Raw genomic sequence first — 16844 nt, 5'->3', positions numbered from 1 at the left:
ATGCCACCTCCTGAAATCGCTCTTCAAGTCTCATATATAGCAGATCTGTCACTGCTGCTGAGATCAATTGGAGAAGTACGGTAATGTAGCAGCTAGCGCCATCGATCTGGGTTCAATTCCTGCAGCTGTATGTGAGGAACTTGTACGTTCTCCCTGTGACTATGTGGGTTTCCTCCATGTGCTCCTGTTTCCTCCCACATACCTAAGGCGTATTGGTTTGGGTAAGTTGTGGACAAGCTCTATTGGTGCCGGAAGCATGGCAGCACTTGTGGGCTGCCCCCAAAACATCCTTGGACTGTGTTGGTCATTGATACAAATGATGCATTTCACTATGTGTCGATGTACAATTTTTAATTTCTGGAACTCACGATCCATTGTTGCTGCCTTTTTAAGAATGATTGCAACAGTTCAAAAAGGTATTTCAACACCATCTTCCCAAGGGTTATGAAGGATAGGCAGTAAGCAAATATGTAAAAAACAGAAGAGGCAGTTTCTAAACACAGTTAAGAAAACTGCCATCAATATGTAGGTTGATGTTCAATGAAGATGCATTGTTAGCTTATGTAGATTTTGTTTCACCTTGCTAATTTTAGAATTATAACATGACATCACTGGATATAACTGAGAACCTGGTCTTACTCTTCAGCAACACCTAGGGCAAGGCAAAAGAGTGATCCTGAGTCAGTTTGAGGAGCAGAGAGCTAAAGGGAAAGCACAGCGGACAACAATTCCATGACACCCTACACGTGCAGCAACTGTGGCAGAGCCTACCGTTCCAGGATCGGCCTCGATGGCCACAGTCGACACTGCTCGACAAACCAGTGACTACCAGAAGTGCAGTACCCATGGTCGACCACGACCGACAGAGGCCACAACAACGTCTTACAATTATTAAATAACATGCTTCAGGATCCTTACAAGATTACCAAGCCAAAGATGAGATAACACAGCAAACCTATTCAGAGCTGTGACTGAAATCCTTCTTGAAACAAGATTCTTACCTCTTCCTTGTTCATGACATTGATCCTGGTTTTGATGTAGGGGAAGGCGTGTGAAGTTGTGAGAATCGTCTTTCGTTTGTATTGCTCATGCAAGTCTCCGTGGGCACGGCCATCCAATGTGAAGGGTGTGCAGTACATGAAGCAGCGCAAGTTATAATTCTTGTCAAAGTACGTGATGCGGTCTTTCATTTCATAGGTGTCAAAGAATGGCTCAACGTATGTGATTTGTATGTATGCCTGGAAAGAAAAATGGACACTTTCTAATGCTTACAAATTTAACAGGTTAAAATGAAGGAAGGGGAAGTAGAGGGAAAACACAGCGGTTCTGCAGTGGAAAGGGTGAGCAGATTCAAATCTTTGGGCATCAACATCTCTGAAGATCTATCCTGGGCCCAACATATTGATGTTATTGCAAAGGTGGCACACAACTGGATATATTTTATTAGAAGTTTGAGGAGATTTGGTGTGTCACCAAAGTCAAGCAAATTTCTACAGATGTACCATGGAAAGTATTCTGACTGGTTGCATCACCAATGGTATGGAGGCACACAGGATTGGAAAAAGCTGCAGAGGGTTACAAACTTAGCCAGCTCCATAATGGCACTACCCTCCCCACCATCAAGGACATCTTCAATAAGCAATACCTCAAGGAGGCAGCAACCATCATTAAGGACCCTCACCATCCAAGGACATGCCCTCTTCTCATTGCCACCATCAGAGAAGAGATACAGGAGTCTTAAGGCACACACTTAAAGTTTCAGGAGCTTCTTCCACTCTGTCATCAGATTTCTGAACGAACCATGAACACTATCTCATCTTTTGGCCTCTTTTTGCATTATTTATTTTTCATATTTATTATCCTAACTTACAGTAAATCTTTATGCATTGCACAGAACTGCTGCTGCAAAACAACAAATTTGATAAATTATGTCACTGATAATAATAAACCTGATCCCTGATTCTGATGAAGATGAGGGAATTATAAAATTTAAACCTAGCTGAATCAAGCTTAGCAATTTGTGTCCGTGCTTCAGATGAGCATCACCATAGGTTCCCTCATCACATTCTTCCACTTCCAATCTCTGTTCATGCTAGTAGCTCTGGCAGCGAATGCCACAGTCTCTCAATGTCCTTTTCCTGTTTCCGAAGTCACCTGCATTTCATTATCTATCGATTTCAGCTCATCAACTACCTTGTTCCATCTATTCCTTCACAAGAAGGAGGCCATCCATAGAGTAATATAACATAGAAACAGGCCCTTCGGCCCAACTCCTGCATGATGCCCACTGACCTACTGTCATTCATCTTTCAAGATCTTCTCTGTCATTTATCGATATCACAGTTGATCTTCTCGGCACTAGTCTGTAGCACTAAATGCATGTCCCTTGATTTGCTTGATATAAAATAATATGATGACCTTGGTTCTTAATGAACTCAATGACAGAGCCTCCACAGGCTTATGAGTTGAAGAATTCCCCAGATTCTTCTGCTGAATTAAGAAATTTTCTCCTCACCTTAGTCTGAAACACACTACCATGTTAATCTCACTCTTGCTTCTTGATTCCTTAGCCAGAGAAAACATTCTCCCATATCCAACCTGTGAGATGCTGCAAAAATGTTTTCAGTTCTTCTGATCCGTAGAGAATACAAGCCTAGTTCTATTCAACGTCGCTTCGTGTACAAACCTGCCATCCTAGCCCCAGTCTGGTGAACCTTCACTACATTTGCTCGATGGTAAGGACAATTAATCCTGCATAGGGAGACCCAAACTGCACACAGTACTCCAGTTGTGGCCTTGTCAAGGCAGTTTATAATTGCAGTCTAGTTTCCTTATTCCTGTAATCAAATTCTCACACTAATTACCTCTAGTCATGTCCCTTCTGCAGTGTTTCCCCTTCTACTGTCTTAATATTCTTCATGAGGTGTGGAGCACACAAGTGCTTCACCTGTGATCCTCCTCAGTTTTTGCAACAACACACTGCAACTTTTGTAAACTCTGGTTAACACAGTGAAAAGCAGTGGCCCCAGAACAGAATCCTGTTGAACACCATAACCCACTTCCAACCAACTTCGCCTTCAAAGAAATTTTTGTTTAGCTTGCTACCACTGCCCTTCTTCCACACCTTTTAACCCTCTACAACAGTTACACTGTGGCGTCTTGCTAAAGGGCTTTTTAAATACCGTATTCAGCACACACTTCATTGTATATGGTATCATTAGGCATACAATGGATGAACTTCCCTTTCTGTATGTATGTAGTTGTAAAGTTTTAAGTATTCTTGACAATTTTAACTCAGCCTCTACTGAATATTGGAGCAATTGTGAAATTTTGAGGTATGGAACAATACAAGCTTCACATATAGGTGACAGGGAAAAATAAGCTGCATCATAAATGTTACACATGAACTCTCTTAGCATTGACAGAATGACAAAGAGCTACTGCCAAAATGGAGCTCCAGTTCAGGGAATGGAACTTTAATGCATGTCAGTCTAATATTGTTAAATTGTTGATTGGCTTTAAGAGACAAGAAAGGGGGATTTTCACCAGAGGAGCAATATAAAATAAGACTGAATAACTTTAATGTAGTCTCCAGCATAATAGCTTGTGCAATGCCTCACAGCACCAGTAATTAGGATTCAATTCTTGCCTGTTCTCCCCGTGACTGTGTCGGTTTCCTCCAGTTGCTCCCGTTTCCTCCCACATTCCAAAGATGTATGGGTTGGGGTTAGCAGATTGTGGATGTGCACTGGAAGCATGGCTACACTTGTGGGCTGTCCCCAGAACATCTTTGTATTTCATTTTGCATTTTAATGTATAGTACATGTGACAACTAAAGCTAATCTTAATTTTTAATTATATAGGTCAACCATAGTTATGTAATCTGTGCCCAACAAGACCTAAAGATGTGCTGTGTTTGGGCATCAAAATAGTAGTTGACTTAGGCTCAGTTTTCCATGTTTCAACTGCTTTCAGGTCAGGCTTCAATTTTATATCTGAGCACATCTCCCGTCCATTGCACGATGCTTGCTTTGGTACAGAATGACCATTTTCATAGAAAGTGGCAAGCATGGAAAATCTCAGATTGGTACACCCACGGGACTACAGAGAATGGAATAAAAGCACGTGGTTGCAGTAAGGCGGGAGCTTACCAAGGTACATTTGTTTTGGATGTAGCTAATGGTGATAGTGTTGAAAAAAATTTTCAACTAGACTACCTGAATAATAACTGCTCAAATCCTGTGTACCAGACTCAGTCATCCAGCACAGAAAGATGTCCAAGACAATGAGAGGCTTAGATCGAGTGTAGAAAAGGCGAATACGAGGGGGCATAATTTTAAGGTGATTGGAGGAAAGTATAAGGGGGTTGCAAGAGGTAAGTAGTTTTCATCTCCCCCCCCCCCCACTGAGGGGTGGGTGCTTGGAATGTGCTACCCTGGGTGGTGGTTGGAGCTGACATGAGGGACATTTAAGAAATTCTTAGTTGGGCATATTGAGATTGATCTGAGTATATTGAGTAGGTTACAAGATCAGCACAACATAGTGGGTTGAAGGCCTTGTACTGTGCTAGAGTGTTCTATGTTCTACAGTTTGTTCGATGAAACAGGCCGACTGTTCTGCCTATCTACACTAATCTCATTTGCCCACGTTACCTCTGTATCCTTCCATGTACATAGGATACCCTGTGCCAAAGGTATCCATCTATACCTTGCCTATTTAAGGTGAACTAAGTTGTTAACCTGGGTAAAGTACTTTGGTATTAACTATTCACATTTTCATGGTGGGTAGTTTTATCTTCTAAGTTGCTGTTACCTTGTTAGGATCCAGTTTAGCTTTGTCGACTGGATTAGAATCTTTGATAATCTCAGCGGCCTCTTCCCCAAACCGATCCCGGTAGAACTCCTATCACAATACAGAACAATTTTAATTACAGGGAACAAGAACAAAATATAGAACCCATTTAATCACAGCACCCATAGCTGTGAAAATTCCCTACTTTCATCTAGTTCCTTTGAATTTCATGTTTCACTCTGCCTCTAGTGTGCTCAAGAACTTGCTTAAAGTTTTCTCATCATGTCTCTGTTACTTCTCTTGCCAATAATATTATTTGGTATCAACTCTTTACGAATGGGAGTAAGTGTTTCTCTCTCTCACCCCTCCCACCCCCCCCCCCCCCCACTTTCTCTATCCTTCCCTGAATTTAAACATTTCTATCAGACACCCCTGTAATCTCTTTAGTTCCAAGACAACAACCCCATGTCCCTGCTTCTTCGGTCTATCCACATTACTGAAGTACTCCATCAAAACATTATTTCCATAAATTTCTTCTGCTTGTTCTTGTATCCTTCCCTGAAACTTTCAAGTGATGTACTTGATGTCCTTAGGTCTTCGGTCTTGCAGCCTTTTTAGAATTTTTGCACTCTAATTTATCTTGTCTCTTCCCATTCTTCCAGCAAAATGGAACACTTTGCATTTCTTACCATCAAGATTCATCTGACATCCATTTGCCCATTTCACCATACAGTGCCTATAAAAAGTATTCACCCCCCGTTAGGTTTCATGTTTTATTGTTTTACAACATTGAATCACAGTGAATTTAACTTAGCTTTTTTGACACTGATCAACAGATAAGACTCTTTCAAGTCAAAGTGAAAACAAATTTCGACAAATCGGTCTAAATTTATTACAGTTATTAAACACAAAATAACTGTATGCATAATCACTCACCCCCTTCAAGTCAGTATTTAGTAGATACACCTTTGACAGCAATTACAGCCTTGAGTCTGTGTGGATAGGTCTCTATCAGGTTTGCACATCTGGACATTGCAATTTCCCCCCATTCTTCTTTACAAAACTGCTCAAGCTCTTTCAGATTGCATGGGACCGTGAGTGAACATGCCTTTACAAGTCCAGCCACAAATTCTCAATTAGATTGAAGTCTGGACTCTGACCTGGCCACTCCAGGACATTAACTTTGTTGTTTTTAAGCAAATCTTGTGTAGCTTTGGTTTTGTGCTTGGGGTCATCGCCTTGCTGGAAAACAAATAGTCTCCCAAATAGCAGTTCTCTTGCAGACTGCATCAGGCTTTCCTCCAGGATTTCCTTGTATTTTGCTGCAATCATTTTACCCCCTACATTCACAATCCTTCCAAGGCCTGCTGCTGTGATGCAGCCACCACCATGGCTCATGGTGTGCTTTTGTAATTTATTTTTTTATTGAAGTTCATCATCAAACAAACATTTCCATAAGATGTATTTCAGACATTGTACATATATATCATATAATCATATATATCACAAATTTCCACAAAGTATTTATCTGAGGTATACACTTATAGAAAAGAGTGGAAAGAAAAGACAAGCCAAAGGAAAGAACTATGTACAAATAGGGAGTGATCTTTTTTTTTACAACAGATTCATTGATTTGTGAGAATAAAATCAGGCCTATGAGGCATTATGTAGTTAAACCATTTTCCCAGTATGAATCAAATTGTTCCAGACTAACAGATGCTGTTATCTTCTCCATTTTGTAAATGTCCATTGTAATTTCCATCCATGTATTTAAAGTTGGGCTCTCCTGTGATAACCATTTCCTAGTAAGAGTCTTTTTACCAGGAATATTCATTAAATATTTATCTCGTTTCAACTATTCTTGGGGTATATATCCAAAATATATGGTCTTACTCTCTAAGGGTATTTCACATTTAAAGATGTCTTGTAGGGCATTGTGTATCCCCCTCCAATAGTTTTTGATAATAGGGCAGTCCCAAAAAATATGATAATGATTTGCATTTTGATTTCCACAATTCCTCCAGCAAACAGGGAGGTTACTATCATAATGGGATTTCTGAGAGGGTGTAAAAAAAAATCTTATCAAGTTTTTCCATCCAAACTCCCTCCATTTCTGTGAACTGGTACACTTCCATTGAGACCTCCATATTGTCGTCCATTCTTCCTCAGATATAATTATCTCTCCTTCCTTCTCCCATTTTGTTTTAATTTATGAAGTCAAATGTGTTTTAAGATTTGACAACCCCTTATACATGCTTGAAATGATTCTACTATCATTATCTGAATTATATGCTTTTCTAAAGAGCTCTATCAAGCATGTACTTGCCTTGGTTACATTTTAAAGCATCTTATTAACATATTGTCGCATCTGTAAATACCGATAAAAATCTTGTTTTTCTAATAAGTGTTTCTCTTTACGCATTTCAAAACTGAACAGTATTCCTTCTTTCATTATGTTGCAAAGAACTGTTATTCCTTTAGCTGTACAGTCCTTAAATCTAGCATCCAATTTATTTGGTGTAAAATCCGAGTCATATGCACACCATTTAAGAATTGCAATATCTCCCTCTAGATTATATTCTTTTATAGTAGTTTTCCATATTTTAAGAGTCAATTTCACCCATGGGTTATCAATAGTATTTATGTACCTTTGCAGGTTGTTATCAGCCAAAATTGCTTGTATGGGGATGGGAAGTACCCGCTCCTCAATGTTTTTCCATTGAGCGTCATATGATGGGTTGCACCAACATATCACAGCCCTCAACTGTGCTGCAAAATAATAATCTCTAAGAGAATGTAGGCCCCATCCCCCCTTTTCCTTTGCTAATTGCAAAGTTTTGAGACGAACTCTAGGCCTTTTACCCTGCCAAATATACCTTGATAGCAAAAAAAAACACAAAATGCTGGCAGAACTCAGCAGGCCAGACAGCATCTATGGGAGAAGGTAGTGACGACGTTTCGGGCCGAAACCCTTCATCAGGAGTAAAGTAACATGGGATGGTCGAGGGGGGATGAGAAGTGGGGGGAGGGATAAAGTAGAGAGCTAGGCTGGAGGGAAATGGGCTGGGGGAAGGTGGAGAATTATGGGAAATAAAAGAGAAAGAAAGGTAGGGCTGGAGGGAAAAAAGAGAGAGAAAGAGAACCAGACTAAAATAATAGATAGGGATAGGGGTGAGGCAGGGGTATCAACGGAGGTCTGTGAATTGAATGTTCATGCTGGCAGGTAGGAGATAAGGTATTGCTCCATCGACCTGTGGGTGGCCTCATCTTGACGGTAGAGGAAGCCATGGACAGACATGTCGGAGTGGGAGTGGTCTGTGGAACTGACGTGTGTGGCCACAGGGAGATCCCGCTACTGCTGGAGGACTGAGCGCCGGTGTTCGGCAAAACGGGCTCCCAGTCTGTGGCGGGTATCCCCAATGTATAAATGGCCACATCGGGAGCACCGGTTACAGTATATCGCCCCAGTTTTCTCGCAGGTGAAGTGGTGCCTCACCTGAAAGGACTGTCTGGGGCCTAGGATGGTGGTGAGGGAAGAAGTGTGGGGGCAGGTGTAGCACTTCTTCCGTTTGTAGGGATGAGTGCCCGGAGGGAGGTCGGTGGAGAGGGATAGGGGGGATGAATGGACAAGGGAGTCGTGTAGGGAGCGATCCCTGCGGAAAGCCGAGAGTGGGGGGGAGGGGAAGATGTAGCTGGTGGTGGGATCACGTAGGAGGTGGCGGAAGTTACGGAGGAAACCTTGTTTCCATTCATTGAATTGATTTTGATTAATCTCTATTGGTAGGGTCTGAAACAGATATAACAGTCTGGGCAGTATATTCATTTTAATAGACTCAATCCTTGAACTGAGACTGAAAAAAGGAATCAGGTTCTATCTTGCCACATCTTCCTTCATTTTTTTATATAAAGGCTGATAATTACATTCTGATAATTTTGCCAAATCTTTTGGCATAATGATGCCCAAATATTTGAAAGACTCTGTGTGCCATGCCCAGAGGTATCGACTTTCAATTTCCCTTGGTGGGCTATAGTAATATGAAAGTAATTGGGTTTTATCTATGTTGATCTTGTATCCTGATAATTGACCATATTGTTCAAAGGATTGCATCAATTTAGGTAGAGTATGTTGGTTGCCCTAGATAGATCAAAATGTCATCCGCTTAACATGGTGTGCTTTTGATGATGTGTAGTGCTTGGCTTCAGCCTGAGCATACAGTCTGATGGCCAGAAAGCTCAATTTTGGATCCATTAGACCATAGAACTTTCTTCCAGTTAACTTCAGTCTCCGATACGCTTCTGCTTGTTCTTGAATCCTTCCTAGAAACTTCCACGTGAGTTTATTTTCAACAGTAGCTTTCTCTTTGCTATTCTCTGATAAAGCTGCGACTGGTGAAGCACCCGGCCAACAGTTGTTGTATGTGCAGTCTCTCCCATCACAGCCACTGAAGCTTGTAACTCCTCCAGAGTTGTCATAGGTCTCTTGGTGGCCTTCCTCACTGGTCCTCTTCTTGCACGGTCACTCAGTTTTTGAAGACGGCCTGCTCTAGGCAGATTTACAGCTGTGCCATATTCTTTCCATTTCTTGATAATTGACTTAACTGTACTCCAAGGGATATTCAGTAACTTGGAAATAGTCTTGTATCCATCTCCTGACTTGTGCTTTTTTATAATCTTTTCGTGGAGTTGCTCAGAGAGCTCTTTTGTATTCATGGTGTCGTTTTAGCCACAATACTGACTCACCAGCAGTTGGACCTTCCAGATACAGGTCTATTTTTACTACAATCAATTGAAATACCTTGACTGCACACAAGTGATCTTCATTTAACTAATTATGTGACTTCTAAAACCAATTGACTCCTCCAGTGATAATTTGGTTGTTATATTAAAGGGGGTCAATACTTCTGCAGTCTATTATTTAGCGTTTTATATTTGTAATTAACTTAGATCTCACTTTATAGAGATCTGTTATCACTTTGACATGAAAGTCTTTTTCTGTTGATCAGTGTCAAATAAAACCAAATTAAATCCAATGTGATTCAATGTTGTAAAATAATAAAAATGAAAACTTACAAAGCAGGAGTGGGTGTGAATACTTTTTATAGGCACTCTATATCTTCAAGTCTACTACTATCTTCTCTTCTGATTTCTACACCTTCAAATGTTGCATCGTCTGCAGATCTGAGAGCTGTACATGCAAGCCCACGTCTTTAAGAAAAGGAAATTTGCCTAGCTCTGATTCTTGAGAGCTGGCAAACTGACTTACCTCAAGACGATATGAAATCTCTGCCAACTTGGTGATTGAGGGCTCCTTATAGACAAACTCTTGTTCGTCCAAATCTCCAAATTTACAACCATAGAAACCCACTCGGAAATAAGTCCCAAACATCCTCTTTGAATTCTGCAGAAATGTTTCAGGAAAGTGCGTTAACAAATGCAGCAGCAACTCATTTGATCTTCCATCTAACCTCAAATGGCCTTTTATTTTAAAATGGTTAGTTAAAAAGTAAAGTGGTTTATAAAATATCCCTGGATTGACTAGTTCGGCATAATATACAAAATCAGAGCAAAAATGAATACAGATAGCAATTTATCATTAAGGTATTATTTTTGATTACACCTCTGACATTTTTTGAAGGACACCATTAAGTTTATCCATCCTTGTTGAAATACTCTCATCTCAGATTAACTGGTGCATGCATTAAATCATTCACATAACTCTTCTCCTTTAGAAGGGAGTCACCTAATGACAGCATGGTATTTTTGAACTTCTCATACCAGTCTGTGAGGTTTTTCCCAATTTCACCAAATTTGTAGCTGTTTTATAATGTCTGGGATCTAGCACTGAGACTGAAGTCATCAAGTCTGAGATAGGTCATTCATTTGACTCTAAGGAAAATAATTTTTGACATAAATAGACACCACACCAAGGAAACTACAAGAAAAACATCAGTAGCTCATACCACCTATTTAGAATATCAACACATGACAAGGTGAGGCCAAATCACATCCAGGGAATGCACAAAAATATTTTTATCCCATGAAGGATTAATGGGATTGAGATAAATTGAGTTGTGGTAGAAATTAAAAGAAAAAGGAAAGACAGTCCTGGTTAAAGCCACGCACTAAGATTGAACATGGAAGCTAAAAGGTAGAGAGTGGGCTAGGGAAGTGGAATCCTGTCCAATTTGAAAGGCAAGGTTTCAGTTGACTAACTTTGATGAATATTCTACCTGGAAGCTGGTAAAATTGATGAGAAACAATTTGGGGCTGGTGAGAAACAGCCCCAAGAGGCGTCAGCTCAGGTGCTATAGGAACAGTTCTCGCAGCTAGTGGGTGTTGTGATGGTAGATTTTGTGTGACAGCAAGTTTCCCTTTGAAATCAGGACTGAACTTCTGCTTTTATAATATTGATAATTGTTATAAAGTTTATGTTGTAAATACATGCAAGTTTTTATGTATTTATGCACATTTTATTCTATATCTGTCCTTTAACCTCCAACTTTTATTTTTTATATAATTCTTCAGTCTTTATAATGGTTATTTTTTGTAGCATGTCGGCCCCTGACCAACAGAGCACAGCAAATTCCTAGTACATGTAAATGTATATGGCAAATCAAGTTGATCCTTGATCCTCTTCCTTGCCCATAAGAAGTGCTAAAGGAATTGACCTCAGTGCAGCTTAATGAATTAGTCATCCACCTTTGGTTTTGATTCTGATCTGTACTTCAATTTAAAATGCCCATGTTGTCATTAGGTTGTATCTTTGAAGGTTAATTATGCCCTACTTTACATTTATAGGCAAATCTATGACAAGAATGTGAAGTGAAATTCAGTTTCAAATATGAAGTATCAGATACAGTGCTTTGTAAAAGTATTCACTCCCCAACCTTTAGATCACATAAATGGGTATTGCAACTCATTTAGATCAAGATTAGACAAATTTCAGTTGTATTCTGTATATATACCTTGACAATAAAATGATCCTTTGAATTTAACTGACAATTTTTATTTGTGAATCACATGCTTCTTTTTTCCATAATAGAGCCAAAAAAACAGAGAAAATTGTAAATTCAAAAACTGACATGTCAGCAGTTCAAAAATATTCATCCCCCTTTACTCAGTACTTAGTTGAACCACCTACTTAGTTGAACGCAGCTACTATAGTCAGTAATCTTTTTGGATAAGATTCTATTAGCTTTGCATTACATGATGGAGCAAGATTTGACAATTGCTCCTTGCAAAATTCCTCAAGCTGTATCAGCTTTGTTGGGAAACAGCAATGGGCAGCAATCATGAACGTCCTGCTAGAGATGTTCGATCAGGTTAAGGTCAGGACCCTGACTGGGTCACTCAAGGACATCAATTTTTTTCATTTGAAGCCACTCAGTGGTGGTCCTGGCCATGTGCTTTGGGTCGTTGTCCTGCTAAATGATGAACGTCCTCCCCAGTTTAAGCTTTCTGGCAGAGGCTAGCAGGTTTTTATCCAGGATCTCTCTATATTTAGCAGCATTTATCTTCTCATCAATCCTGACGAGGTTTCCAGTCCCTGCTGCTGAAAAGCATCCCCACAGCATGATGCTATTTCCACCATACTTTACAGTAGGTCTGGTGTTACCTGGCTGAAGTGCACGATTAGATTTACAACACATGTACTGCTGAGCATTAAGGCCAAAAATTTCCACTTTAGTCTCACCCAACCACAAGACCTTCTTTCACACCTTTTCAGTATTTTCTAAAAGATGCTTTGCGAAGTCTTTACGCGAGTACGGATATGCTTTTTTTTTTAAAGCCAGGGCTTCTTCCTTGCCACTCTTCCATAAACACCCTTTTTGTGCAAGGCCTTGCACAAGAGATGGTGGAGCTGTGAACTTCATCTCCAGTTGCAGCCACTGACTTCTGCAGCTCACTCAGAGTGACTGTTGGTGTCACAGTAGCCTCTCATACAAGTGCTATTCTTTTCTGGCGATTAAATTTAGACGGGCAGTCTGACCTAGGCGGTGTGGCTGTGGTTTCATGTTTTTGTTCCACCTTTTCATGATGGACTGCACTGAGCTCCAAGGTATGCTCAGTGCCTTAGAGATGGTCTTGTACCCTTCCCCAGATTTGTGCTTCTCTATTATCATTTCCCTGACTTTTCTTGAATGCTCTTTTGGCTTCATTTTGGTTTGCACTATTGAAAATCTACCATATTGTTGGACCCTACAGAAAGAGGGAGTATTTATTATGAATTCATTGAGAACAGGCAATCCTCCAATTTTCTACGTCAACAAATTGGGTGAGTTGGTAATGTAATACATTAGTGCAGTAATTACAAAGGAAATGAATAGTTTTTCAGCCTCACAATTTTGGTTTTTAATTTTTAGTAAATTGTTGACATGTTTTGGAATTTTTCTTTTGATTTGACATGATTGACATTTTTTTGTAGATTAGCCCAAAAATGCTCCTTCAATATATTTTATATTTAGAAACTGAGACAATAAAATGTGAAAACAGTTGTGGGGGTTGAATACTTTTTCCAAGGCATTTTAAGGCTTCCTTATTTAACACACCTTACTATTGTCAGGTCATTGGCTGCAGTCTATCATCACTGCAGGACTTGTTTGTGTCCAGAACAAAGACACAGTAAGAAAATTTATTGTAGACACACCCATCCGGGATAATGCTTTTCACAAAAGCTCCCTTCTTGAAAGTGTTGTACCGCTATTAAAACAAAACCTCACGCCATCTTAAAAGTTTCTTCCACCGAGCAGTTAATCTAGTCAAGAATTCTAGTTAGCACCCCCCACAGCCCTCTATTACCTCAGTCACTGTAAATAGTTTAAACCACTTTTTATAATGCTGTTTACATTGTAAATACACGATGGATTTATGTATTTGTGCACAAATGTACTTTAATTTCTTCATTTATTTTTTAAAAATAATTCTTTATTTTTACTGTTCTACCATTGAATGTTGGTGTTTTTTGTTGCATTTTCTGCCAACAAACCATAGCAAACTGCTAATACATGTAAATATACAGTATATGGCAAATAAAATTATCCTTGATCCATCAACACCTGAACTTTACTGTGTTATTTGCCGATCCAACAGGGCAAATCATACGTGCATCAAATGACAGCTTTTGACTATGGGAGAGACTGACTCGAGCTGGAGACAACTATCAACTGACTTTATGTCACAGGACACATAAGAATGCAGACTTTCATCACATCTTGGGAGGACTTCAAATCAAGTTCCAGAGATGAAAACATATTTAACACAACAGTGGAGGGGGAGGGGGCTTCCCTTCCAAATTTCTTTATTTCTACTCCATCAAAAGGAAAACCCACTTTACCAGATCTAAGATCAGATACCACACTCTTGTACTTTTGAAAATTTATCAATTCTCATGGAACTGGAAGTTGAAGCAATTGGCAGAAACATTTATAAGTGTAAGGTTATTTTAAGTAATTTTCAGTGCAAATTATAAAAAAACACTGTAAATTAATAATAAAATATAGCAACTTACCGCAAGGTGCAGTGAGGGGGACAGTGTGATCAGCAGCAAGCGGAATAAAGGAGAAAGCAGACAGAGAGGATCATCAACTGATAGACTAAACACCAATCACTGTTACATCTAAAGGTTACAGGAGGTCTCCTATGACACTAAGGTGTTCTACTGCTGCCAAAATGGAAAGTGTGAACTAATCATCAACAACTCAGCTATAATATGGTCACATACTTCATTTAAATTTATTTTCCTGACAACCCACCCTAAAATGTGCCTCAACATATTCCACTAGATATTGAATGAATAGATGACTAAATCCCAACCAAGTGTACATACACTCAGTGGCCACTTTATTAGGTACACTTGTATATATGCTCCTTAATACAAATATCTAATCAGCCAATCATGTAGCAGCAATTTAATACATAAAAGCATGCAGACATGGTCAAGAGATTCAATCATTTTTCAGACCAAACAACAGAATGGGAGAAAAAATGTGATTTAAGTCACTTTGACTGTTGTCTGATTGTTGGTACTAAATGGGGCAGTTTACATATCTCAGAAACTTTCACACACAACGGTCTCTAGAGTTAACAAAGAATGGTGCAATAAACAAACAAAATAAAAACCCAGTGAGCAATAGTTCTGCGAAAATGCCTTGTTAAGGAGAGTGGTCATAGGAGAATGGTCAGACTGGTTCAAGTTCAACAATGGTGTGCAGAAAAGCATCCCTGAACACACACCATGTTGAACCTTGAAGCGGATGGGCTACAGCATCAGAAGACCACACTGGGTTCCACTTCTGTGCCTAGTAAAGCAGCCACTGAGTGTAGTTCATTCCAGTTTGGGAAATTAGACTATGCTATTTTGACAGATGGCAAATAAAACGAAATAGACAAATATCCATAAAATATTAGATATAAAAATGTACGGCTCAAAATGAAGAGCATCTCCAAATCTTAAATATCCTTTGAACCATTTAGCAGATGATAATCATATTCCATCAACTTTAAACAGCAGTTGATGGAGGGTGGGTTAGGGATGAGTTAGTGGCTTTATTAAAGCAAGCACCATCTCTCCTTTTGTTTTAAAGTTCTGTTCTGACATAAAACCTGCCAGTTTACTTCAATACACTGGAAAGGAAAAAAAAAGCCAGTACAATAAAAACAGGAATTACTCAGCAGTCAGACAGTATATGCGGGAAGAAGAACAGACCTAATTAGTCAGAATTCCTCAACAATCTGCAGGTTACTCATCACTGCATCTGACTGCTGCAGATTAACGTGTTTTGCAACTTAAGCATAACAGTTTTTATGCAGATCCATTATGATGGCAGATGCTGGAATCTGGTGCAACAAGCAAGTTGCTGGGCGAACTCGGTGAGTTGAGCATCATCTGTGGGGGTGAAGGGGGAACTGTATCTTTGTTTAGTCCACAACCCCTTACAATAATAATCATGTGACAATCTTTCCTATATCAATTTAAATTGCATATTTGCTCCATTCTTAGTGAAGTTGAAATTTTGTTTGGTGTTTGCGATCAGATTTAATAAGTACAATAAAGAAAATTCAGCACAGACTTCTCTGTATGACTCCCACTATATTAACATTATCAGATATTCTGCAAACACAAAATGTGCATGCCTTGATGGAAGTTATTTGGTTATAATATGACTTGAGTGTCAAAATAATGAATTGTGATTCATTGGGAAACAATCAATCAACAAAACAGAATAACCAAGGAACTATCAGGTAACGCAGTATTAACAGCCTTCAGGCAGCCTTCTGGATTGAGTTATTCTCTAAAGAACACTGAAGCCCTCTCTTTAAGAATCCTTAATGAGGGCTTATTTTCCCCCAGAAAGAAAGTGGCTGGGCAATTAAATGAAAAGGCTTAATTTCCAAAAAGGCTTGGGAATTCCCATTATTCTTGATCCTAGCTATCCTCACTAATCTGAGAGTTGGGGTAGTGAAGCCAGCAGAGGTTCCTGGATCAGTTTGCACAAATAGCTCCCTTTTCTTTTTGCAAAGCTGTAGATATTCTCAACACTTAGACAGGAAACCTGAAAGACAAGACACACAACTTTCTAGGAATACCCAGATGCAAAGAATATCTGTGAGCTAAGGCTCAAACTCATTCTTTTGCACAGTCTCCAACCTCCTCGCCCCTTTCAATTATTCCAAAGTAGATTCATTTATTTTCTTTTGGCTACAGTAGCATGACTTGGGAAAGTACACACTCCAAAGCAGGAAACACATGCAGGAGGAGCAGCAGATAGCAGTTCTAAACTACCACATTATGAAGACACATATGTAGAGTAATCAGTTAGTGTGCAGTTTATTTGGTGACCTTAGGCACATTATTGATGAATACAGGAGGAACACACATTACTTTCCAGGATGGAGTGAAGAGAATGGGATTCTCATCTATCACCTAACTGGAAGTTGAAGCTCAGTATTGAACAACATGAAAAATGCAAAACGATAAGAGGCATAGATCGAATGGATAACCAGAGACTTTTTCCCAGTGTGGAAAGTACTAATATGAGAAGAAGTAATTTTAA

General features: G+C 39.5%; 1 protein-coding gene across 7 annotated transcripts in view; it reads right to left on the bottom strand.

The window, feature by feature from the left end:
- Positions 1–16844, bottom strand: part of dock6 (dedicator of cytokinesis 6) — a 209529-nt gene that overhangs the window by 17026 nt on the left and 175659 nt on the right. For 4 of the 7 annotated variants that reach the window (XM_073069028.1, XM_073069030.1, XM_073069031.1 and 1 more), the window contains 3 exons: positions 10055–10180; positions 4813–4902; positions 1002–1238 (listed from right to left, as the gene is read on the bottom strand). In XM_073069028.1, coding sequence (XP_072925129.1) covers positions 1002–1238; positions 4813–4902; positions 10055–10180 — 453 coding nt within the window. Of the gene's footprint in view, positions 1–1001; positions 1239–4812; positions 4903–10054; positions 10190–14125; positions 14268–16844 lie in introns of those variants that run through there. The other 3 variants (XM_073069029.1, XM_073069033.1, XR_012101800.1) reach the window with 2 other exon arrangements.

Source organism: Hemitrygon akajei, chromosome 16 (assembly GCF_048418815.1).
Source record: "Hemitrygon akajei chromosome 16, sHemAka1.3, whole genome shotgun sequence".
Lineage (NCBI taxonomy): Eukaryota > Metazoa > Chordata > Chondrichthyes > Myliobatiformes > Dasyatidae > Hemitrygon > Hemitrygon akajei.
The sequence above is the reverse complement of the archived record's forward strand: the minus strand, read 5'-3'. Positions and strand labels throughout refer to the sequence as shown.